We start from the raw sequence: 17768 nt of genomic DNA on the forward strand, positions 1-17768 counted from the left end.
CGCCTGAAAAGGTGATGTAATGAGCTGATTTGCATATTCCCCTATATATATTTCAAATATTATAAAAAAAATAAAAAAATAAATTAAAAACTGTCTAACCAAATAACATTTTTAAATTTTTTCTCTAAGGATTTTTTCCACTGGTTCCAGTTACAACAGCAGCAATGTTATATTCCCATAATGTCGTAAACCTGCGTAGGATAAATGGTTGCTTTGTATCAGGAATCATTTTTTGGGGGGAAAAAAAAGACAAAGGCCCAGTAGAGCAAAGTTACAAGTTTATTGTTCTTTAATAAATACAATAATCCCATTCACGTGTATACAATGAGCTCCTTCAACTAGTTCTAGAGAATCACAGTTTTCTGCCGCAAAATAAAAATAAAAAATACACTTGGAAAATGAAAAAAAAATTAAATATATAAAGAACAATGAATAATGAGCAACAGAGAACTGGTTAAAATCAACAAATTTAGAATGAAAAGCAGAAAATTTAGATATCTTTTTGGTAAAATGTGGATATATATATATATATATATATATATATATATATATATATATATATATATATATATATATATACCGTATCTCAAAAGAAAAAAATTACATTGTTTAAATCTTCTATTGAACAAGCTGATATTTTTTGTAACTTTTTCTATATTCTTTATTATTATATATATATTAGCAGCAATTAGCTTACTGAGATATAGTGTATGAGACAGATTCTCGTCCTGCCTAGACAATGTATCTGTATTTCAGCAATCTCAAAATAAAATAATAAAAAAAGCATATATTTTTTAAAATTTGAAGTATTTTTTGTCATTGATTTTTTTTTTCTCGCAAAAAAAAAATATTTTGCATTTCTTTGAATGAAATAGAAGGATGAAAAATCTTCAAAAATTATCGAGAAAAATACATTTGGTTAGACAGTTTATTTGATCATATTTGAAATATATATATATATATATATATATATACAATATATATATATTTTTTTACATAAAAAAAAATCCACATAGGAGTGGCTTATCATAAAAACTATTTCCTACAATTTATCAACTATTAAAAGAAATTTAAATGCACACCACATTTATAAATATTTTCAATTATTTATTTACATTTTTTTTAGCGCCAAATAGCCCAATATCGATGCAAACGCCATTACATTGAGTGTTATTATTAATTTAAAAAAAACAAAAACAAAAAAAAACAATGAAATAAATTTTTTGCCAGTGTTATAAGAGCTATTGAAATCAAATACAAAAAGATTTGACTACAATCTTTTTTTTTTTTTTGGAAGTTTTTCTTTTATTTTTTTGGGAGTGTGTTGGGCTATAGGAGTGGCTACGTGCTAAAGGTTAAATGTCGCGCTTAACAATCTTTGGTCCTCTGAATATTTCTGTTTTCCAGAATTTAGGTTGCCATTAACCCTTTGGCTGTCATGATAACACTTCTCCAGGGCGGAGATCGGTTTAATCTGTACAATTGGCAGGAAAATTTACGCTGATCGCCGAGGTCATGGATTTAGCAGGAGACTTCCATAGATTTGACATTGTTGTGCTCAGGGTTGTTGGTGTTGTTCACATCCATCCTGGTGTCTGTGTGGGAGCGGCCGCGGTTCCCCTCTCCGGTCTGAGCTCGGCTTCGGTTACCGTCTCCGGTGTGGGAGCGGCTCCTCGACCCTTCATTTGTGTGAGACCGGCTCCTATTGCCATCCATAGAGGACACGCTGGCGCCAGAGTTGGTTCTGGACCTCATCAGTCGGGTCATACTGGCAGCGGGCACTACGAAAAAAGAGGTGTTGTAATACATGGGTACAAAAAGATCACTGCAAAACTCATATAGGTAAATCTTAACCTCTTAAAGGGGTACTCCACCTCTGGCATCTTATCCCCATCCAAAGGATAGGGGATAAGATGTTAGATCGCCACGGTCCCGCTGGGGATCCCCGCTGCGGCACCTCGCCATCATTACTGCGCAGAGCGAGTTCGCTCTGTGCGTAATGACGGGCGATACAGAGGCCGGAGCAGCGTGATGTCATGGCTCCGCCCCTTATGACATCACGGCCTGTCCCCTTAATGCAAGTCTATGGCAGGGGGCGTGATCACCGCCACGCCCCCTCCCATAGACTTGTATTGACGGGGGCGGGCCGTGATATCACGAGGGGCGGAGCCGTGATGTAACGATGCTCCGGCCCTTGTATTGCCCGTCATTACGTGCAGAGCGATCTCGCTCTGCGCAGTAATGATAGCGGGGTGCTGCAGCGGCGATCCCCGGGGTCCCCAGCAGCGGGACCCCGGTGATCTGACATCTTATCCCCTATCCTTTGGATAGGGGATAAGATGTCTAGGGGCGGAGTACCCCTTTAAGGACCGGGCCATTTTTCCTTTTTGCACTTTTATTATTTCCTCTTCACCTTCTAAAAATCATAACACTTTCAATTTTGCACCTACAGACCCATATGAGGGCTCCTTTTATGCGCCACCAATATCACTTTGTCATGACATCATCCTTTTTGTGGAGCAAAATTTTAAAAAAATATGCCATTTTGTAACTTTTGGGGGCTTCCGATTCTACACAGTGCACTTTTTGGTAACAATGACCATTTATCTTTATTCTGTAGGTCCATACGGTTACAAGGATACCCAATTTATATAGCTTTTATTTCATTTTACTACCTAAAAAAAGTTCTAACTACATGCACCAAAATTTGTATGTTCAAAATTGGAATCTTCTGACCCCTATAACTTTTTTATTTTTCCGCATACGGGCCGGTATCAGGGCTGATTTTTTGCACCGTCATCTGAAGTTGTTATCATTACCATATTTGTTTTGATGGGACTTTTTGATCGCTTTTTATACAATTTTTTTTATGTATGCAAAGTGACCAAAAATATGCAATTTTGGAATTTGGTATTTTTTTTACGTAATCGACATTGGCCATGCAGTTTAATTAACTTTATATTTTTATAGTTCGGACATTTGCGCAATACCATATATGTTTATTTGTATTATGTTTAGATATTTTTTTATGGAATTTGGGAAAAGGGGGGTGATTCAAACTTTTAATATGGAAAAGGTTAAGGGGTGTTTATTTTACTTTTTATTCAACTTTTTATTTTTTACACTTTTAGTCCCCTTAGGGGATTTTTAGGAGGAATCAGTAGATTACTCAAACAGATCAATGTGGTTCCATAGAAACACATTGATCTGTGTGCTCTGCTCTTGATTGATAAAGCCTGGAACAGCATAGGAGCAGAGGTATCAGAGCATCTCTACTCCGACTTCTGGTTGTAGTGAGGGACCGGCGCATGCGCAGTTACGCAGCGCAGAGCAGCTCTCCCGACGCACAGCTCATGTCATCAGGACGTGAGAGCTGGGTAAAAAATTCAACTCATGCGCTCTGAACACAGAGTGCTGCACTCAGGGGGCGTATAACTCCTCGTCACTAGGACGTGGGGTAGCAGTAAATGGATATGCAACAAGGGGGGCGTTCTTCGGAAGCCTTCCTGCAGAACCCAAATAAATGAATATGCAACAAGGGGGGTGGCCTTCGGAAGGCTTCCTCCGGAACCCAAATAAATGATTATGCAACAAGGGGGGTGGCCTTCGGAAGGCTTCCTCCGGAACCCAAATAAATGAATATGCAACAAGGGTGGCAGCCTTCAGAAGCCTTCCTATGGAACCCAAATAAATGAATATGCAACAAGGGGGGGCAGCCTTCAGAAGGCTTCCTCCGGAACCCAAATAAATGAATATGCAACAAGGGGGGGCAGCCTTCAGAAGCCTTCCTCCGGAACCCAAATAAATGAATATGCAACAGGGGGGGCGGCCTTCAGAAGCCTTCCTCCAGAACCCAAATAAATGAATATGCAACAGGGGGGGCGGCCTTCAGAAGCCTTCCTCCGGAACCCAAAAAAATGAATATGCAACAAGGGGGGCGGCCTTCAGAAGCCTTCCTCCAGAACCCAAATAAATGAATATGCAACAGGGGGGGCGGACTTCAGAAGCCTTCCTCCAGAACCCAAATAAATGAATATGAAACAAGGGGGGGGGGCTTCAGAAGCCTTCCTCCAGAACCCAAATAAATGAATATGCAACAGGGGGGGCGGACTTCAGAAGCCTTCCTCCAGAACCCAAATAAATGAATATGCAACAGGGGGGGCGGCCTTCAGAAGCCTTCCTCCAGAACCCAAATAAATGAATATGCAACAAGGGGGGGGGGGGCTTCAGAAGCCTTCCTCCAGAATCCAAATAAATGAATATGCAACAGGGGGGGCGGACTTCAGAAGCCTTCCTCCAGAACCCAAATAAATGAATATGCAACAGGGGGGGGCAGACTTCAGAAGCCTTCCTCCAGAACCCAAATAAATGAATATGCAACAGGGGGGGCGGCCTTCAGAAGCCTTCCTCCGGAACCCAAATAAATGAATATGCAACAAGGGAGGGGGGGCGGCCTTCAGAAGCCTTCCTCCGGAACCCAAATAAATGAATATGCAACAAGGGGGGCGGCCTTCAGAAGCCTTCCTCCAGAACCCAAATAAATGAATATGCAACAGGGGGGGCGGACTTCAGAAGCCTTCCTCCAGAACCCAAATAAATGAATATGCAACAAGGGGGGGGGGGGGGGGCTTCAGAAGCCTTCCTCCAGAATCCAAATAAATGAATATGCAACAGGGGGGGCGGACTTCAGAAGCCTTCCTCCAGAACCCAAATAAATGAATATGCAACAGGGGGGGGCAGACTTCAGAAGCCTTCCTCCAGAACCCAAATAAATGAATATGCAACAGGGGGGGCGGCCTTCAGAAGCCTTCCTCCGGAACCCAAATAAATGAATATGCAACAAGGGAGGGGGGGGGGGCTTCAGAAACCATCCTCCGGAACCCAAATAAATGAGTATGCAACAAGGGGTGCCGACTTCGGCGCCTTCCTCCGGAACCCAAAGAAAGAAGTCCGGTGGGGGGACCTGCCTGCAGACCGCAACACAGGAGGTGAAGTACGACACTTTAGAGGACTTAAAACTTAAGTGAACCCTTTAGAGACTCTTGTTCCCCCACACTATAACCTAGTGTATTGGGTTTAGTGTGGGTGACCTGGCTGACAGATTTCCTTTTTATTTTGATGCAAAACGACAACAAGAAATTCTAAATTCAAAGACAAAGCTATTGGTAACACAATACTTACTGTAGCCCATGCCTTGGACAAAATATTTGAAGGCTTCAGCAAGCTTGGCAGGCTAAAAACAATAAAAAGTTACATTGAATAAGAATTATTATTATTATTATTTTTTATTTATTTTTTTAAGTCGAAGTTTATTCAGAAATTTTTGGTTTAAAGTTTACATACAACAACAAGAATTCAAAATAAAATAAGTTAAAGCATTATTATTATTATTATTATTATTATTATACGCAGATTTATTGAGCTATTTTGTGTGACACTCATTAGATAATGTACATAAAGCTAAAAAAAATAATAAATAATTATATAAAATAAAGTACAGATAGTTACCTGAACAACTTGTGGAAATCCTCCACAGTCTGACATCTGTGAAGAAATAAAGGAAGGAACATATTTTTAATGGCGGAAATTAAAATCTTGGGTCAAGAGCTGAGCCTACCAGATACAGAAGGGTTTTCTGGGAACACAGTTGTCATCATCAATAGGAGATTGGGGAGTCTAAGATGACCTTTAGGGTCCTAACCAACTGGCTCCATAAAGATAAAAAGATTTGTAAATTACTTCTATTAAAAAATCTTAATCCGTTCAGTACTTATGAGCTGCTGAAGTTGAGTTGTTATTTTCTGTCTGAGTGCTCTCTGATGACACCTGTCTCGGGAATTGTCCAGAGTAGAAGCAAATCCCCATAGCAAACCTCTTCTACTCTGTGCAGTTTCCGAGACAAGCAGAGATGTCAGCAGAGAGCACTGTTGCCAGACAGAAAAGAACAACTCAACTTCAGCAGCTGATAATTATTTGAAGTACAGTGGTCCCTCAACATATGATATTAATTGGTTCCAGGAGAACCATCATATGTTGAAACCATCATATGTCGAGTACATATGTCTATGTAAAAATGGTAATTGGTTCCGGGGCCTTGGAACCATTGTATGTTGAATACATATCTCTATGGGAAACTGCTAATTGGTTCTGGGATGACCATTGTATGTGGAGTGTATGGGGAGTGTTTAACAAACCAGGGTGCCGCCAGCTGTTGCACAACTACAACTCCCAGCATGCATGTACAGCCATTGACTGTCTGGGCATGCTGGGAGTTATAGTTTTGCAACAGCAGGAGGCACACTGATAGGTAAACATTGATGTATGGGGTGTATAGTGTGTCTATGTATTGTATGTGATGTGTGACATCGCATACAGTACTGTACAGTTCTTTAAATACCTTCAGGGGGGACAGAATGTCCTCCATTACCATCCTGCCGACTACAGCTCTATAGGAAAGGAAGGGGAGGGCAGCCAGCAGCTCATTGGATGCCTGCAGCAAGATGCTGCAGGCTATTGGCTATGGCTGCACTGGGGGGTGGGGCTTACATGGAGCTCACAGTGGAAGCCTGCATGAGTTAGCAGGACAGCATGTGAGTAACAGGAGGCAGAACTGGGCACACGGGGCACATTATACAACTATCTGTCAGTTGCTGAAGTTGTCAGCGCTGTCAGATAGCTGTTTGTACGATGGCCCCGACACACAGCAGCATCATATGTCGAGGCTGCCTTCAACATACGATGGGCTCTGAGAGGCCATCATATGTTGAAATGATCATATGTCGGTGCCATCATAAATCGAGGGATCACTGTATTAAGATTTTTTTTATAGAATTAATTTTCAAATCTGTTTATCTTTCTGGAGCCAGTTGATATATATATATATAGATATATATATATATATAAATATAAAAAGTTTTTTTCCTGGATAACCCCTTTAATAATGGGGTCTGATGCCCTATGACCACAGAAGTAATGGGAATGTGTCCTCAGAAAACTGTTCAATTTTGAACTACTGTTTAAATCAGGTATACATATCAATAATTTTTTAAAGATTTTTTTGGTGATTTTTTTTCTATTTTTTTTTTTTATCTTCCATTTTATTGTCTTGCAGTTCCCTGTCTGGCCACTAGGTTTAATATTAGACTGAAACTTCCTATTCTATGTGTAATGATAAGGAGAAGGCTGATGGAAAGAGATCTGTACAGAATAACATTAAAAGGTGACACCAGAAAATAGAGAAGACCATAGATGATGTTCACAGCGCAGCCTCCCCCTCCCTGTAGAATTACATATTTAAAGGTCAGAGAGTACACCCGGTAATCCTTTCCCATTCATGATAACGGGACAGCTCCTGACTATTGTTGCCTATGTCCATGAGCTTGTTGTAAAGCATAACTCTAAAGCAGTGTCTCTCAACCAGTATGCCTCCAGCTGTTGCAAAACTACAACTCCCAGCATGCCCGGACAGCATGCTGAGAGTTGTAGTTTTGCAACAGCTGGAGGCACACTGGTAGGGAAACATTGTTCTAAAGGCTTCATGTCCAGAAGGAAAGTTATCATAGCTGAGTGATTTTTTACCTTTAGTAGTGTGGTCTTGGTTGGGTCCAGTTTTGAATTGCATTCCACCTAAAATTAAGATACAATTTGTCTATTAAAGTTTCATGTCTTTTGGTTGTTTAGACAGTCACATTGCTTAGAGATAAATAGTGTACAATGAAAGAATGAATTGAAGGGGTGGCGTCTATTAAAGGGCTACTCCGGTGACATTTTTTTTTTTCCATATCAACTGGCTCCAGAAAGATAAACAGATTTGCAAATTACTTTTATTAAAAAATCTTGATCGTATCAGTACTTATCTGCTGCTGAAGTTGAGTTGTTCTTTTCTGTCTGACAACAGTGCTCTCTGCTGACACCTCTGTCTGTCTCAGGAACTGTCCAGAGCAGGAGAGGTTTGCTATTGGGATTTGTTCCTACTCTGGACAGTTCCTGAGACAGACAGAGGTGTTAGGGGAGAGCACTGTGGTGAGACAGAAAATAACAACTCAACTTCAGCAGCTAATAAGTACTGGTAGGATTAATATTTTTTAATAGAAGTAATTTACAAATCTTTTTAACTTTCTTGAGCCAGTAGATATGAAACAAATAGTTTTTCACTGAATAACCCCTTTAAAGTATAAGACAGCAAGAGTTTAGGTCGGGGGTGGGGGGGTGTCTTCTAATGCAGGTTTTTGGGGCAACAAGCTTCTGTGCCTTGGGCTAGGGCAGTTGAAGGGAAATATGAACAAATTCCCAATTGGATCGCACTATAGCTCCATGAATGGTTGCACCCTCCAACATCTTTAACCTACACTCTGGTTCCTCTTGGCTTTCTCTTTAATATTTGTAGAGTTTTTGCATTTATACCTTTCCAACATTAAAGGGGTATTCCAGGCCTGGTGGAAGGATTTTATCCCCCCCATACGAAAGCTAATTTTTCCTCCCCATCGACCCTGCCCATTAGCTCCTCCCAATGTACGGAGGTGCACGTGATGTTGGACAGATCAGACCATAGTGATCTCCCCTGTCTGCCTCAGAAGTGGCGCGATCCTCCAGCAGGCTGAAAAATGCTGATTATTAGTGATGAGCGGCAGGGGCCATATTCAAATTTGCAATATTTTGCGAATATATTGACGATTATTCGTCCTATGTTAACGAAATTCGCATATTCGCTATGTTCGTTCACTTTTTTTTTTTCCATGCAAAAATTCACATGGAAGATTTGCATAAAAATTTGCATGTGAAAAAAAGAAAAAAATACAAAAAACGAATATTCCTCATTACGAATATATACAGCACTATATTCTAAATATTCACGAAATAGCAAAGTGACGATATTTGCGATAAAAATTTGCATGTGAAAAAAACAAACAAGAAAAGAATCGAATATTCCTCATTACGAATATACATAGCACTATATTCTAAATATTTGCAAAATAGCAAAGTGCCGATATTTGCGATAAAGATTTGCATAACAAATATTCGTGCTCAGCCCTGCTGATTATTAAAGTATGAGTGGGGGGGGGGGGGGGTAGCAGGGCATGGGTTTTGCTTGATGGGCAGGTTCTTTAGATGGGCAGATGCTTCAGATATTGGCTTTCAGAGCTGCGCCCCCATCAAGAGGGCGCTCTAGGCGGCTGCCTATTTTGCCTATAGGCAGAGCCGGCCCTGGGGTATTCCCATCTGATGAAGTTATCCTCTATCCACAGAATAGGATATATCAGACTTGTTGGTGGGACATTGCTGAGTTCAGCGTTTTTCGGCGGCCCTATAGAGAGTTCTGGCTGTCCATGCACTATGTGCACCTTTCATTCCGCGAACAATTTTATCTTTGTCCTTGAAATTGGGAAAAGTCCGACTGCTGGGACCCCCACCTGTACATAGGGGATAATGTCTTCAGCTTGGAATACTCCTTTAATGGCTGAACCAATGCTCAACTGAAGTATATTTTAAACAGGCATTGTCAGAATCAAAAACTTTTTATAAATTTTACATCTTGGCAAAACATTAACCTTTCTAATGTACTTCATAAAAAAATTCCTATTTTATAAAAATCATGGCTGATAAAAAAAAGACCACTAGGGGTCCCCAAACCATCCAGAACATTATCCTGTCCAGCTGCAGCATCATCTTTGTCCCAGCTGAAGCACAGGCTGGGACAAAGTCCAGGAAATGAGGACGGGACTAGCACTTCTCTGTGCTCACTCCTGTCCTATCAAACCGCAGTATGAAAAAAGAGAGGAGGGGGGTTATAGAGGAGCTTGCAGTGAATGGATGAAGAGACCCAGCAAAGCACAGCAGACTCAGGGAGGAAGTGAATGCATGGTGAGTGAGGGCTCAGTGCTGGCCTCAGACACACCCCTTCCTGAGCAGTGGATGTCAGAATGAGTGAGCAGCAGAACAAAGGGATTTGTGAGCCAAATACAGAAGTTAGACACATAAAAAGACATGTAAAGCATCTCCATGACCTAGTGAGTAACATATAGAAGCATTGTTACTTTTCTGCGATATGACAGGTATGCTTGAAATCAATTCTGTTAATACAGATCCATGACATCTATGGGAGCAGAAGTCCATAAATCTAAAGTCTAATCATTATTATTAGGACCAAAACCTAAGGACTTACCACAGCGTCCACAGCAGGAGAACTGTCACCAACAACCAGAAGAGCAGGACACCTAAAACACACAGAAAACACTATTTAGATACAATAAGAAGGATCAGTGATGGGTCCCAGGGTTCCAGTCCTGCAGGAATCAATGGGAATGGAGTTCCTGCACTTTTTCCATAGCAGCAACATTGTTCCCATAAGCAGAAGTTCTGCAGGACCAGCCCTTGAGGGGAAATCTTAGGTGATCATTTAGTTTGCCTGGAGATAACTATTGGAGTTGTCCGGTAGCCTCTTATCCCCCTTTCACCATAGGTAGAAAACTAAGAAAGGTAGTTGGTAACAAGGAATACAGTTGTGAGCTCCTCGGGGGTGGGGCTTATTGTGAAAACTGTGCTATAATTTGAAGGGGTTATCCAACATTTTGCTAAAATTTATATCTTGCTGGAGAGAGAAAAAAATAGAGAAAAAAAAATATAATCTATGCTTTCCAAGAACCAGTTTGGTGCCCAGAAGTTCTGTCTTCTTTCTGCTTCTGAGATGAGTGCTTGGTGCAGGACCTGCTGGTTCAGCCAATCACTGTCCCAAATGGGATATCACTGCAGCAAGGGACTGGCTGAATAAGCAGGTCCTGCACCAAGCACTTATCTCAGAAGCAGAAAGAAGACATATTACTGGAGTACCCAACAGAGATTAATGGGAGCTGTGGGGGACCGGGAATAGGTAAGTATAGGTATTTTATTCTTTCAATAAATTCTGCCACAAAGAATCAGGCCCTAAAGTGAACAACACTGAAATGGTAGGAAGAGCCGATACATCTGAAAGTTTGAAAAACATTAAAGGGGTACTCCGTCCCTAGACATCTTATCCCCTATCCAAAGTATAGGGGATAAGATGTCTGATCGCGGGAGTCTGGCCGATGGGACCCTCCACGATGTCTATGCGGCATCCGGCATTCTAAGCAGTATATGTGGAACGCTGGGTTCCCATGGCAGGAGATGTGATGTCACGCCAAGCCCCCTCGTTATGTCACCCCACGGCCCCTCCATTCATGTCTATGAGAGGGGGCGTGACGACTGTCACGCCCCCTCCCATAGATATGAATGGAGGGGACATGGCATCACGAGGGGGTGTGTCTCCTGCAGCAATAAACATGAATGAAGGGGGTGTGGCATGATGTCTCAAGGGGGCGTGGCATGACGTCACATCTCCCACCGCGGGAACCCAGCATTCTAAAGATACTGTTTAGAATGCTGGGTGCTGCATGGACATCGCGGGGGGGGGGGGGGGGTCCCAGTGGCCAGACCCCCGCGATCAGACATCTTATCCCCTATCCATTGTCTAGGGGCGGAGTACCCCTTAAACACTATTTTCTTTTGTGCTGTAGAAAAGACAAGAAGGGAGATTTATCGAAACTTGTGCAGAGGAGAAGCAATCAGTCAAATCGCTTCTTTAATTTTTGAAAAGGCCTCAGAGAAATAAAAGAGGCGATCTGATTGGTTGCTATGGGCAACCAACGATAGTTTGATGAATTTAAGAGAATCTCGACTTACTTTAATGTTACTGCATTGGTTCCAGGAATTGGACGTTCAATTTCAAGATCTCTGCGGCTGCGGAAAAAAAAGAACAAAAATAAATAAATTTGTTGAATTTTCCTTTTAAAGGAATTTTAATGTTTTATTTTGTTAGTTATGTCCTGTTTGCTTTATCTTTCTAGTACGAAGTAAAATACGAGTCAGAAGTTGTTCTGAAGGTTCATGTCCATATATTAGTACAGACTGTGCTTTATTAGAGTAACTGCACTACTGTTTGTATTGTAGTGCTATATTGTTACATTGTAACATATATATCCAAAGGTATGAATGTAAAACTCACATACTTTATATAGTAGTTATATTCTTGTACATAGGAGCAGTATTATAGTAGTTATATTCTTGTATATAGGGGCAGTATTATAGTAGTTATATTTTTGTATATAGGAGGCAGTATTATAGTAGTTATATTCTTGTATATAGGAGGCAGTATTATAGTAGTTATATTCTTGTATATAGGAGCAGTATTATAGTAGTTATATTCTTGTATATAGGAGCAGTATTATAGTAGTTATATTCTTGTATATAGGAGGCAGTATTATAGTAGTTATATTCTTGTATATAGGAGCAGTATTATAGTAGTTTTATTCTTGTATATAGGAGCAGTATTATAGTAATTATATTCTTGTATATAGGAGCAGTATTATAGTAGTTATATTCTTGTATATAGGAGCAGTATTATAGTAATTATATTCTTGTATATAGGAGCAGTATTATAGTAGTTTTATTCTTGTATATAGGAGCAGTATTATAGTAATTATATTCTTGTATATAGGAGCAGTATTATAGTAGTTATATTCTTGTATATAGGAGCAGTATTATAGTAGTTATATTCTTGTATACAGGAGCAGTATTATAGTAATTATATTCTTGTATATAGGAGCAGTATTATAGTAGTTATATTCTTGTATATAGGAGCAGTATTATAGTAGTTATATCCTTGTATATAGGAGCAGTATTATAGTAGTTTTATTCTTGTATATAGGAGCAGTATTATAGTAATTATATTCTTGTATATAGGAGCAGTATTATAGTAGTTATATTCTTGTATATAGGAGGCAGTATTATAGTAGTTATATTCTTGTATACAGGAGCAGTATTATAGTAGTTATATTCTTGTATATAGGAGCAGTATTATGGTAGTTATATTCTTGTATATAGGAGCAGTATTATAGTAGTTATATTCTTGTATATCGGAGCAGTATTATAGTAGTTATATTCTTGTATATAGAAGCAGTATTATAGTAGTTATATTCTTGTATATAGGGGCAGTATTCTAGTAGTTATATTCTTGTATATAGGAGCAGTATTATAGTAGTTATATTCTTGTATATAGGAGGAAGTATTATAATAGTTATATTCTTGTATATAGGAGGCAGTATTATGGTAGTTATATTCTTGTATATAGGAGCAGTATTATAGTAGCTATATTCTTGTATATAGGAGCAGTTTTATAGTAGTTATATTGTATATAGGAGCAGTATTAAAGTAGTTATATTCTTGTATATAGGAACAGTATTATAGTAGTTATATTCTTGTACATAGGAGCGGTATTATAGTAGTTATATTCTTGTATATAGGACACAGTATTATAGTAGTTATATTCTTATATATAGGAGCAGTATTATAGTAGTTATATTCTTGTATATAGGGGGCAGTATTATAGTAGTTATATTTTTGTATATAGGGGCAGTATTATAGTAGTTATATTCTTGTATATAGGGGGCAGTATTATAGTAGTTATATTCTTGTATATATGAGCAGTATTATAGTAGTTATATTCTTGTATATAGGAGCAGTATTATAATATTCTTGTATATAGGAGGAGTATTATAGTAGTTATATTCTTGTATATAGGGGCAGTATTATAGTAGTTATATTCTTGTATATAGGGGCAGTATTATAGTAGTTATATTCTTGTATATAGGAGCAGTATTATAGTAGTTATATTCTTGTATATAGGAGCCGTATTATAGTAGTTATATTCTTGTATATAGGGGCAGTATTATAGTAGTTATATTCTTGTACATAGGAGCAGTATTATAGTAGTTATATTCTTGTATATAGGAGCAGTATTATAGTAGTTATATTCTTGTATATAGGAGCAGTATTACAGTAGTTATATTCTTGTATATAGGAGCAGTATTATAGTAGTTATATTCTTGTATATAGGAGCAGTATTATAGTAGTTATATTCTTGTATATAGGGGCAGTATTATAGTAGTTATATTCTTGTACATAGGAGGCAGAAGAATTTGTTAACTTTGAGTTTTTGGGCTCTTTTTAATAATATAGTATAAGATATTTCAGGTTAACCATTATCATAAGCTCCAGAAACAATTAAATAGACTAATTAATTCTATGTAAGTTGCTATGGTGACCGTGTCATCCCTATTACCTGTTATATGACTTGACAAACAATGTAAGATTATTCTGGTTGATGTCATTGACAATGTGCTTTCGGTAGGTGTACACTAGATCGGGGTTGTTATGGATTTCCTCCTAGTTACGGAAAAAAAAAAAGAGAGAGAGATAAGCTTAGATTACATCCCAGATAGATGCCGGACGCACTGCGGTTATGAATATCTGAATCTAGGTCAGTAAACAAGCTGCTTTACCCGAGGAAAAACTAAACACATAAAAGCTACATAGACAGAGTCCCCGGAGCCTGTAATATAGATAAAAGCTCATGTCTCCCTGTGTTACACAAGATCACTTATGATAATATCAGTGTTTATCCAATACTGCATCCAATGAATGGACTTATTTATAGGGCTGGATAACCCAAAAATGTACATACATGACTGTAGCCGGGGCACCATGTAGAAACCCTTGCCCCCTAGCAACCGTAGTCCCTATGGACAATAACTTCACTTGCACTACTTTTTTTCACTACTTTTTCACATGCCCACACGTCACAGCCGGGTTACCCTCCGTGCTGGTTCCTCGTGTGTCACAGATTGATCTTTGTGGACCTGAGGAAGGTGCATGTTGGTGCCAAAACGCGTTGTCCAATATTTTCTATTCTAATAAATTCTTGTCCTGTGCAACCGTGGCTGATGAGTCCCGTCCTTTACTAGCAGAAGCTCTCCACCCAATTCCCTCCTTTTCTCTGCCCATTTTGAACCCCTAAAAACTGTCTATAGGAGTGCCAGTGATACTAGGGCTATGTACTCCTGTATCTCCAGGACTCCCATAGACAATATATGGAGTCCGTGCCGACCCAACTACTCCAGTTAAAAGCCAGGGCCCTGTTTAGAGAGAGATGATCTCTGTGATTCCTTGAAATCAGGCACTTATCAAAGAATAGGGGGAAAGTTTGTAGGGGATGGAATATGCCTTTTAATAGTTGTCATTTGAACAGTTTTTTCAATGATCAATAGCACAAGTGAATCTGTAATATATGGTATTAGACAAAAATATTATCAACCTTCTTCCCCCCTCTCCTGTGAGACTGTTTTCCACTCTGAAAATCAGCTCAGCTTTGTCCTGTGTCTGCAAGACAAGCAATACAAGTCTATGGAGCGGGGAGGATTGAGCTCCAACCACCAGCTCTGAAAGAGCTGAATAATACCATATACAAGTTATATAATGGCCATAAATAGTTCTGCTCCTCATGTACACACACAGGGCAGCATACCCTGAAAAGTCACCTGAAATGACAGGTATGTTTTATGGTAACAAAAGTTATCTAACAAAATGTTCTGCAACTTTACATAGTGTAGAACTTTTTATGCCTGTCGTCTCTCTTTGTTTGCCTTGAATCTGTGAAAATCTACAAGTGTTGACGTGTATAGATATAATAATACACTCACCTTGGAAAATAGATGGGAAATCAACATATCTGGCAACCCATGGGCAAGTCCAGAAAGCTGTGAAACATAAACAAAAAGTAAAAAAAAAGTCATTAAAAACTCTCAACAATGGATACCAAGCTTAAGCTCTTCTGCTCAACAGGAGGTTTCTGTCCTCCCTGAGCTCGCCTTAGGACCCCTGCGTTACGGTTTGACAGGTGTACCACCGCAGTCAAACTCCCCACCTGGAAATCCAAATTTCACCCTTCATACAGTTGTAAAGGAGGAGCAATGGCCTGCTGGTATTTATATGCAAACAGAGGTATCGGAAGAAGAAAGGGCTTTTCCCAAGTGATTCTAAAAATTAACCCATTTTTGGGAGTAGCAACAGGATTGGCATTCAAGAAAATACACGAAACCCTTATGCATGTTCTTCCCTATTAGTAAAAACAAAACGAAAAATAACCTATCACACTTATCATTACACTGACAAAACAGATGCAGAACGCTCTCTGCTGCTTTACTACAATGATTATATATGTGGCTTCTACTGCTATCGGTGTTGGTCACTGTTCACTGTCCCTCACAGAGTTCTTCATCTATCACCTTCTATCTCTAATATAGCAGCTAAAGCTATGTGCATAGGCTTTTATAGTGGCCCTGACATCACCCCTATATGGCCTACTGATTGTTTGGGTGAGCTGTTTGAAAGGCATTATGGGATTCCCTGAGGCCATGTGATCCTTTCTCCTTTCTGCCATGTGGCTGATGTTATTTTAGCAGGTTCTGACCAAAATGAACCACCCGAAATTTGAGTTAGCAAAGTTCTGACCAAACTTGAGTTTTATGAGTTCGGTTGGCTCATCTCTAGTCATAATGACGTCATCGGGGGAGGGGACGGTTAGTCTTGGTCACACCAATCTATAAATTAAATTTGGAGAGGTGCCAACCCTTCAGTAGGTGGCAATGTAGAGCAGGTTCTTTTCTTTCTAGAGCTACTTTGCATACTTTTTTTTCCCCCCCATGGAGCATTTCATGGCCTGTAAGACCCCATATAGCAGAGTCCATACGCTAGACACACTACCCTTTCAGTCCCAATAGAGAGCCACCAGAATAAGATATCCCTGCACTGTTGGATTAGAGGGGTCTAAAGATGCCAAACCTGCAGAGTTTCTATGTATAGATCAGTGGTATCCAAACTGTGCCCCTTCAGATGTTGCAAAACTACAACTCCCAGAATGCCCGGACAGCCGTTGGCTGTCCGGGCATGCTGGGAGTTGTAGTTTTGCAACATCTGGAGGGCCACAGATTGGTGATCACTGGTATAGGTTACAGTGATTTATATTATCCAAGCAAATATGAAACAATTATAGCAAGAGAAGACAATACTGAGTCAACAGAGAAAGACCGAAACGCGTGTTTTGGATTTACCTTAGTGGCTGCCCAGTCCATCCAGCCCTCGGCACAGGGGTTAATGTTAATGAGCAACAAGCCTTCCACCATGCTGGGGTGATTCAGCTGGAACAGAAAGCATGTGTTTGTTCAGAGCACAATTCAGTACATTTCCACGGAGAGAGAACAACAAGCCGCGTTTCATGTGGAGTCCCTGCAGCTGGGAGCAAACGCGCACATTCCCCAGCCGGTTTGTTGTGAATTAAGTAGTATCGTCTAATCCTTTTAATGGATCTTAATGAGAACTTGATGTCCCATGTGGAAAAAAAAAAAAAAAACTTTGGTCGCGCGGTGCATCATCTCAATACGTCATAAACAGACATTTTATTGGTGAAATACAGATGTAGCCGAGATTATTTGACATTTCACAACCCCCTTGGCTGCCGCAGTCCTGTGCACAGAGTATTTATTCTTCTAATCCCTGATCACTATAAAATGCAAGGCCTTTGCAAGTCCCTGAAACCCCTTTAAAGGGGTACTCCAGAGGAATTTTTTTTTTTAAATCAACTTGTGTCAGAAAGTTATATAGATTTGTAAATTACTTCTATATAAAAATCTTAATCCTTCCAGTACTTATCAGCTGCTGTATGCTCTAGAGGAAGTTGTGTAGTTCTTTCCAGTCTGACCACAGTGCTCTCTGATGCCACCTCTGTCCATGTCAGGAACTGTCTAGAGAAGGAGCAAATTCCCATTGCGAACCTTTCCTGCTCTGGACAGTTCCTGACACAGACATAGGTGTCAGCAGAGAGCACTGTGGTTAGACTGGAAAGAACTACACAACTTCTT

General features: G+C 39.8%; 1 protein-coding gene across 1 annotated transcript in view; it reads right to left on the bottom strand.

The window, feature by feature from the left end:
* Positions 1 to 261: 261 nt before the first annotated feature.
* The window catches only part of NDRG1 (N-myc downstream regulated 1), a 77200-nt gene continuing 59693 nt past the window's right edge, over positions 262 to 17768 (bottom strand). The window contains exons 8-16 of the mRNA XM_056522798.1: positions 16962 to 17048; positions 15552 to 15608; positions 14135 to 14238; positions 11698 to 11754; positions 10163 to 10214; positions 7579 to 7626; positions 5509 to 5544; positions 5182 to 5233; positions 262 to 1781 (exon numbers count right to left, since the gene is read on the bottom strand). Of these exons, the coding sequence (XP_056378773.1) occupies positions 1522 to 1781; positions 5182 to 5233; positions 5509 to 5544; positions 7579 to 7626; positions 10163 to 10214; positions 11698 to 11754; positions 14135 to 14238; positions 15552 to 15608; positions 16962 to 17048 (753 nt within the window). The 3' untranslated portion in view covers positions 262 to 1521. The remainder of the gene's footprint in view (positions 1782 to 5181; positions 5234 to 5508; positions 5545 to 7578; positions 7627 to 10162; positions 10215 to 11697; positions 11755 to 14134; positions 14239 to 15551; positions 15609 to 16961; positions 17049 to 17768) is intronic.

This window comes from Hyla sarda, chromosome 5, assembly GCF_029499605.1.
Source record: "Hyla sarda isolate aHylSar1 chromosome 5, aHylSar1.hap1, whole genome shotgun sequence".
In the NCBI taxonomy this organism is placed as follows: domain Eukaryota; kingdom Metazoa; phylum Chordata; class Amphibia; order Anura; family Hylidae; genus Hyla; species Hyla sarda.